General features: G+C 40.0%; 1 protein-coding gene across 1 annotated transcript; it reads right to left on the reverse strand.

Moving 5' to 3' along the window:
* Positions 1-949: 949 nt before the first annotated feature.
* LOC108579964 (kynurenine/alpha-aminoadipate aminotransferase, mitochondrial-like) lies at positions 950-7,245 on the reverse strand. The gene is made up of 8 exons (XM_017943605.1): positions 7,152-7,245; positions 6,839-7,026; positions 5,692-5,862; positions 4,682-4,942; positions 3,950-4,129; positions 2,882-3,008; positions 1,617-1,825; positions 950-1,488 (listed from the first exon to the last, which is right to left on the reverse strand). The coding sequence occupies exons 1-8, from the start codon at positions 7,243-7,245 to the stop codon at positions 1,405-1,407; spliced, it is 1,314 nt and encodes a 437-aa protein (XP_017799094.1). The 3' UTR covers positions 950-1,404.
* Between the last annotated feature and the right edge of the window lie 1,572 nt (positions 7,246-8,817).

The raw sequence follows: 8,817 nt of genomic DNA on the forward strand, positions 1-8,817 counted from the left end.
TAACGGACTATACTTCTCTCCTAACATCTTCCACAACATTCCGTTTTATTTATTTCACCGTCGAACAAATTACCGCGACAAAATTATAAGATCGAGGAGTAAAATTATTCTCCGTTTCGCGCTCGATGATTTCCCAGAGCGAGAAATAATCATTTCACCGGACAGAAGGGTGACTGTTCATTTTTAAAAATATTCTCTATAGGAAATCGATACCGGCCGCTGATAAACGTCCAGAAAGAGATATGACAATTTTTTTCTTTTTTTCTTCATTTCTACGGATATTCTTGACCGGTTCGCGAATAGCCCGATCAACGGGACGACAAAAATGTAGGATAACATCCGTCACATTTGTCAAAGAAATTAGACCGAATCCTTGATTTATTTTTAGCGGTGAATTATTTATTCAGACGTGAAGTGATGGTTGGACGGAGGGGAGAGAAATTTTTCGAATTGACCGTGTACGCGAAGAACAAACAGCAGGATGGTTCCACGTCAGAGGAAACGTGCAGGCCGCAGGACGGATCCTCTCCTCGGCTTATATTGCAGCAGATTAAATTAATTTCGTTCAATTAATTGGTAGTTAAGATGTTTAGCGTTAAGTGAAAGAGTCTAGTCCCTGTCTTCCACCCCTATCCCTCGACTCTCTCTCTCTCTCTCTCTCTTTCTCGCTCGCCTTTCCTCGTCGTCCTTTCAGCTCCTCCCTTTTGTGCCAAGGAAATTTCTAACCGACGAGTAGAATTTCCAAGAAAACGCACGGTTTCCTTGATTCAACTGTTCTTCGCGTGTATCGTTTTCAAGATAAACCAGATTGTTTGAAGTTTTTACACGGTGGATTTAAGGAAACAGAAGGGTAGAAAATGTGAGGTAGATGTAACAACGTAATTAATTCAATTTTATTTACAAAAGTACAATTTTATACAGGACGTTTAAAATTTACATAATACTTGGCCGATTCGCGATAAATACACGCGCTAGAGTTTACATCTACGAATTTTTACAGCGACTAATTGTGTACAAAATTTATACAAATTGTTTGGGAATGATTAAAGAAATGTTTGCGATGAGAATGATATTGATGATCGTCGAAGAAGATGGAATGATCGCAGGTTGCATGAAACGATGCTTGATAGTATACAAAAATTAATACCCAGTTATAAATATTAAAACACACAAAAACTTAGATCTTACGGTCCTCTAGCAGTTAGGAAGAGAGCAATTTTCGAAGAACTCTCGTATGATCAATAGTCATTTTTCTACTTTAGTAATAATCGACAAGTTCTCGTCACTAGGTACAACGATTTCTTCTATATCAACACCCGATACTGCAACATATGTGGTTCCGTGAATACAGGAATTTTGATTACACGATGTTGGCAATATCGCTAATTCTACAGTAAATATATACTAATTTATGTAAGAATTTTCATTCATTATTGTGTAATTGTTTCGTAATTCGGACCTGATTAGGTCTGCCAATCTTTCCATTGCCTGCAAAAAAAAATACGAAAAAAGTTACTAGATGTACCAAGCAATGGTAATTTTCGCAGCTCGGTCGGTGTTAAAGTTTCCCCTAAAGTGAAATTGAATAAAACTAGAATTCGATCGGTGAAACATACCAGATCCATTTCTTCGTATGAAGCTTTAGCAAAACTCGCTCTAATAGCGTTGCACGGTTTGCCGGTATCTCTCATGAAAGCTGCACCAGGTGCCATTATAACACCTTCAGCGACTCCCCGTTGCATTATCATCTTCCAAGTGTCTTTAATACCACGTACTTTGATCCAGAGGAATAAACCTCCACTTGGCACCGTGAAGTCTGCCAAACCTGCGAACCAAAGAGTACACATGTTTCAAGTATATCGTTGCTTATCCTCTGATTAGCTTTAAATAACTCCTATTATGCATCAATGTTTCTGTGATAATAAGTAGCAACATTCGATCGTTTAAAGGAAAAAAATACATTATCACTTACAAATACAAGTATGAATAATGTAACATTTTCCTTAAGATAAAATTATAGTATCGTAGTTTTAAGCGACTGTAGTTTTTAAGAATAATAGTTATAACTTGGCGTGCAGTTTTAAGAACAGGAAGATGGCAGGGTTTTATGAGGGTGTGGCGGAGGGGAAGTCGAGGGTCAGCGATAGTTTTCCCTGCGGAAAAAAGGACTGAGTTGGAAGTCGAGCGTATCGTTAAGAGTCCTAATCATATATGTATAGTCTTGTTACCTTAACTTCAATTCTAATACATTATAATAAACCACATTTTTATATCTAACACTACAAAATGAATCTAGTTATCCCTCGACAACAAATGTGAAGTATAGAATGCATTATCTTAACTATTTCAAAATTCACCGAGACATACTTGCTTCGAATAAACGAGAAAGTATGCGGTTCGTAACTCTTTGCAGTGAAACTTTTGGAAAGCAAAATTTTTCTTTTGAAAAGAAAAAATATGATTTGAATTTGACATTTTTAGATTCTCCATGGTATAATATATCTAGAAACAATCTGTCAATTTTAAAATGCAAATTACATATGTCACCATAGCAGCGCCAATAGACTGCAAAGACTAATAATTGATTAACTCTTTTAATTCCATGGACCGATTTGGGCCGATTCAATTTACGCCCAAAGTATCTTTCGATATCTGCTTCTGCAGCTCGTTGGTTATAAAAAAATTAAAAATTTTAAAATTAAAAATTTTTCAAATTTTTCAATTAAACTTCGCATCATCCCACGTAATATTTCTAACAATACGCAAGCGTATTACGCCGGGAGCAAGAGGGTTAAGCAAACCAAAGGATTAGCAAGAACTCGAAAGAAAATCAACACGATAAGAATTTCCCCTATTTGCTAATACAATTGCTTGTACAAACCGCTCAAGTGTTTTTCAGCGAGCACAGCGATAGCGTCCCTGCGTTGCTTATAGAAACACCTTATCCTCATGAAATGCTTCATCAGACCGTCGTATCCCCATAGTTTCAACAGCTTGTACATTATCACCTAGAAACGAGCGAACGTGAACGGTGAAGAAACCGGTCTCCCCTTTTTTTCGCGGGCAACCGATAACACAACGAATCGGTGTTTATATTTCAGATAAGAGTGGACACGCGCCACAGTTGGTACAGCTTAAGCGCGCTTCTCTAATAACGATTACGCGAAGCGTGCGAAACATTCCCATATTTTTCACGCGGTTTCATCATTCCTCCAGAGGGAATAATATTTACGAGCGCAACCGCGTATCTTTACGAAGCATGCAGTGACGTGTATTTTATTAACGATATCGAGACACAATTCATCACACCCAGTCATTGTTGTCTTCGTTTGGAAACACGATCGTGACGTGTTTCACCCCCGAAAAATTTTACGAAATTTCAATTGAAACGTTTCGCGATTGATTCCTACGAAATTCCTACTCGCGAGTGGAAACAGTTTATTGTAGAATCGAGAGAGTTACATCTACGAATGGGGAGAAAATGCAGCGTTCAAAATTTGTGAAATTATAACCGAAGACGAAGGTTAATTTTCGTTAATTTTTCGATTCGCTAATGGTTATTGAAATTCAGCTGGAATACTTGGTAGACACTTGGAAAATTTGCGTCTGTAAACGCTGAAATTTTTCTCCCACTGTGTTGTTCGCGCTCTTTAACTGTCGTTTTAATTCGAACCTTGACTCTAGATCTTTGACACCGATAAATTTCAAAATTGAAACTTCGAATTCTGATCTAAAAATTTGCTTTAATTTTTGAAATTTAAAAATCTACCGTCTGCCACGCGCGTTGTGTGTCAAAATCTGCCGCAGCGAAAGGGTTAATATTCTCCCTATCGTACGTAGATAAAATCGAGATCTGAAATTCCCGTTTTGGAAAAGGAATTTTCTATCGCAGCGTACCAACGGTGGAGAACGTTGAATTTTTCCCCAATGCGAAAACCACCCTACCAACCTGTGATAACGTAGGGGCGTGAAGGTGGCTGCTTTGCAAATGTAGCTCGATGCTGGCTATCAGCGGAGCCGCAGCCGTGATGAAGCCTAATCTGAGACCGCTGCTGATCACTTTGGAGAAAGAGTCCAACCTGATCACTCTTCCTTCCGTGTCGAGCGATAAGAACGACTTCGGTTCCACCTGTGCGCATACGGAAGATTTTGCACATCGTTGAGAATTGGCGAAACGTTATCAGTGGCAATTATCCACCGCTGTTATTTCAACCACTCCACGCGTGGAATAACATTTAGAATGATTAATTTAGAAACGAAATGGTATTTCGAGTAATTGGTTGAAATGTTGATTGATATTCATTCGACGGTTTTATGGTTTGGACAAATTTTACCGAATGTTTCGCCAGAAATTGAAATACCTCCGTGAATATATATATACTAATTATAGAACGGAATTAGAAAATCCGTTATTATAAACGAAATGGTATTACTTTTTGTATTTAATTGTAACATTTCCTTCCTCTTTCGAAGGAGTAGTCAAAACACTTTGTAATCTCGTGACGTCAATAACTATCAATCTCTGTAGGGATACATGTAAAAATTGTCTGTTTGTATTCGTAAACTTTGATCGGTGTTAGAAAAATCTTGGTTATCTTATCTATTAACGAGGTTGTTCGACTGCTTTCGTTCACATAACACCCTCGAATTTTCCCCCGATAGGATAATTACGAATATTCACCTCGTTGAAGTGCAGGAAGTGGTAAGGATCGTCGTCGAGGATCAAGAAGTTGTATTCACAGGCTATCCTGTAGATCTCCTTCCGCCTTTCCAACGGTATAACGACGCCTGTGGGATTCGTTCCGGTCGCGTTTATGTACATGATTTTCGGCATTTTCTTCCCAGACAGCTCCCTGTTCCTCAACGTCTCCCGGAGAATTTCTGGGACCAAACCGTGCTCATCCTGAGGGATCGGGATCAGCTCCGCCTTGTGCGGCGCGACCTGTAATCGAAAAACGATTTCCTTCGAATCTACTTTGCCAATCTCTCTCTCTCTCTGCTCGTGAAAATATTCGAAGCCGGTGGGTGGATTCGGGATGCACCCTAAACCCTGTTCGCTTATTCCTTATCTGTCAACGGTGCTTCGACGTCTCGCGATTATTCAGCTCGTGTGGCTGGAACGATAACGGAAAAGCTAGTTCGTCTGATCTTCGCGACACTGGTGTCACCGGCGAAAGCGGAAAAACTCGGGTAATTAGACGACTTATCGGGAAACAGATAACTTAACCGGTAACCTTCTCTCCGAGAAAAATGAACGTTGATCTTGTAAACTGCGGACAGCGGTAAGTCTGTGTGAAAAGTCGAAACAGATTTTGTCGTAGGCTAAAAGTTTCGGATCACTGTGCGATTTTTTTCAATTTTTCGCGAATTCTTTAGCACTCGAATCAGTCGAAACGAGGTGTACTGCTGTCGATCTCCACAGCATCAATTTCTAAATTGCCAGGTGATTCCAAACTTTTCACCGTAGTATAGATATATTTCAGGTGATACTCGATGTGTCTTCTAGAATATTAACAAGAATGACCTCGTTTTTCCGTTAAATATCTATTTCTCCGTTATTCATTCTCCATAAAAAAGAGCGATAATTTGTGTCAATTTACGAAAAAAAGCTCCACTTAAAAGTCTACGACGATTTATTCGTTCGAGGATAATCGCGGATCGAGGGTAAATAAAGAGGAAATTAGCACTGACCACAACTTCCACGCCGGGATAAAAAGGATCGTGCACGAGTAGAGGATCGCCTGGGCCGATTATGGCCTCGAGAGTTTTGCTTAATCCGTCCTGAGATCCGGAGACGATCACGATGTCGCGGCTCTCCAACAAGGGAGGTGCGTGCGCCCTTCTCTGGAACTCCCTCAGGCTCTGAAACCAATTTAATATCCAATGTAGTTAAACATATTGGAGGCAATTACATTATCCCGCAGCGAGAGATAAAAAAGGCGAGCGGAGAAAGAAGAAGCGGTTTCAGAGTAAACGTACGATTATCCAGCACGTGTCGGGTATCGCTTGAGATTTTCTCTCGCGTGGATTTCATCGAATCTGACAGTGATTAACGAATTCGACGACGTTTCTATTACTCTTGTCTTTAACGTTCCGACGCTATCTCTGTTATTAAGACTGTTCAAGAGATAAATGTACTTGAACGTTGAATTACTTAAGTTTCCAACGTGAGACAGTTGTTAAACGTGCAATTAGGCATAAATATACCGGGTGTCCGAATTTTTTTTGGATGAAACTTTGTCAGAATGTTCTATGAGCATAGTAAAGGAAAAAATGTCATATAAACGTGGGCCGTTTGAAGCTTTATTAAAAAGTTGTAGCGATAACAGGAAGCACGAAGGGAATGGTGATGGATTTTGAGGTTATGTTTGAAAATAGGTTATATAAACGTGAACTGCGTTTGCGATTTAAGGTGTTGAATGTAACTTCTACCATTTTGTCTCGTATCGTAGTAATCACAAATTCCTTACCATTCCCTTCGTGTTTTTATTATAACTTTTTAACGGAGCTTCGAACGATCTACATTTATACAACATTGTTTTCTTAGATACACTCGTAGAAGACACTGACAAAGTTTGATCGGAAAAAATTTGGACACCCTGTATGTATCACAGGTTGTACGTTCCTTTGGAAGCGAAATTCTCTAGGTTTTCCAACATTTTCATTCATGTTTTTATTAAATATCGAAACCTTACGCACGACAAAGTGAAGCTCGTTTCATTCGGTGTAATCGAAGTGTATTTCATCGCGATAATACTTGTAATAGAAAGTTGTTAATAATTCTCAATTTTCTGACTCGAGAGGCAAATTGTCCCGGTGAAATTCAATTTTCAGTTACCTGCAGAAGTGGCGGGTAGCCCTGAGTGGGAATATACTGCAAAGCTGCGCCCAATTCTCGCTCCTCGAGGGTGAAAGACGATCCGTCTTTAAGTTTGATGGAGATTTCTGTGAAAGGGAAGGTCTCCTCGTTTGGCATACCCTCTGCCAGCGAGACCACGTTTTTCGGCGCGGAATACGCTATTTTCGCTGCAAACACGTGTGAGAAAAAAACATCGTTAACATCACTCTTCGCCGAACTATTTTCCCATTTCCCTCTCTCCGTGAAATTGCCGTTTTCCGATAAATAGGATCGTTAATAGAAATCTCCTTACTCAGTTCTCTGGTGGTGGCCGATCTCCTCCTCTTCGAGACTTCCGTCTTAAACGACGAGTAATCCACCTCGAATTTTTCCTTCGTCTTGTGCATCCTCGTTCACTTTTCGACGAGAATCCCCTCGACTACACTTGTATCGTCCGACAGGTATACGTACCAGCGCGTTAGCGAGACGCTGAAAATTCGGCGAGTGTCGCGTATAATCGAATGGTGTTTCGGGTGCGAAACGCAACGTGAAAACAACGATCGGAAAATGGTAGGAAAAATGTTTTTTTCACGAGTCGCGGGCGGGTATGGTTGTAAACACTGTACTGAAGAAAGCAGAGAAAATAGGAGGAATAGAAGAAAAAAATGGAAGGTTTAACAGCACGTTCTTTTTCATGAAATGCCCACGGTACTACTACTATCAACACTGACAGCGCGCCTCGTTTACCCGGCTTTTATATTTAGCGATAGCTTTGGTTGCGTCAGATAACATTAACATATTAAAAAGGAATACACGTGTATTTAGATACTAGTGGCCGTCTCTATTCACCACTACCAACGCGAAATTTTCAAGGGAGAAAGAGTGAGAAGTTAGGGTGGAGGTATCTCTTTTCAGATGACGAAAACTTTCGGCGTATCGTGGATTTCGATTGTCGTTCAATGAAACAATAATAGTGTTGGTTACTCGATTGTGACCGACTGTAAACAATCCTTGTGTAATATTTTCATGTATTCGCGCAGCAATGAAATTTACGTCAGCGAATCATTTCTCGTATAAACATTCGTATTTCGGTATTGCGTGTAAGAATGATCGATCTTGTTTTCGTCCAAGGGGGATTGTTTCTCTCGCTAACGGTGAGTAGAGAAAGGTGGTTGTTGAAGTTTTTACCGACGACCGACGCTTCGTCTTAGGGGGATTTTTCGAATTTTTCACAATCGTCACGCGGCGGGGAAAAATTAGGCAAGGCGAAAATCCCGCCGGAAAACGGGGATTTTCGTGAGTGAATCACAGAATCAGACACGCGTCACAATCGCGTCTGACGAAAGATTCGCAATATCTGTCGATCATGATGTAACAGTTGAACGTTACACAGCCATGAATGAATGACAAAAATGACAGTGACACTGACCCGCTTCCGTCCGACGACAATGTCACGGGAGAATTTGTTTTCCTTTTTTTTTCCCCATTTTCACAAAGGAATCACCAATTCCCGAAGCTAACTGAACGTCATTCGAAAAAAAGGAGGGGAAAAAAGGCAGAGAAAAAAAACGTAATTATCGTTCTCGTAACACCATGATTGCAATCGAACTGGACGAAAAAATTGGATCGAAACTGCATTACTCCGGGACGACAAAAAAAACTAATCAAATCGAACTAGCCATTTATTGCTAAAACTCCAATATCGAAGTAAAATCCAATATAGCTACAAGTAAAATTGAACGGAATACCAAAGTTCCATATAAAATTTCTTTTTTCTTTTTCCCTCTCTCCGTACTTCACGACGATGTATACATATGTACAATATATTCATGCTCGTCTTAACGAGATTAATTATTCGTTACGAAATTAGTCGCGAACACGTGTCGTCGCCTTATCTATTTCGGAAGAGAGAGAAAAGCGCATCTTCGCTTCTCGGTTACATCTTTCGTACCTAATCTGTTCGAAATAGCACCGGGCCG

The sequence above is a fragment of the Habropoda laboriosa genome, unplaced genomic scaffold (assembly GCF_001263275.1).
Source record: "Habropoda laboriosa isolate 0110345459 unplaced genomic scaffold, ASM126327v1 scaffold2, whole genome shotgun sequence".
NCBI lineage: Eukaryota > Metazoa > Arthropoda > Insecta > Hymenoptera > Apidae > Habropoda > Habropoda laboriosa.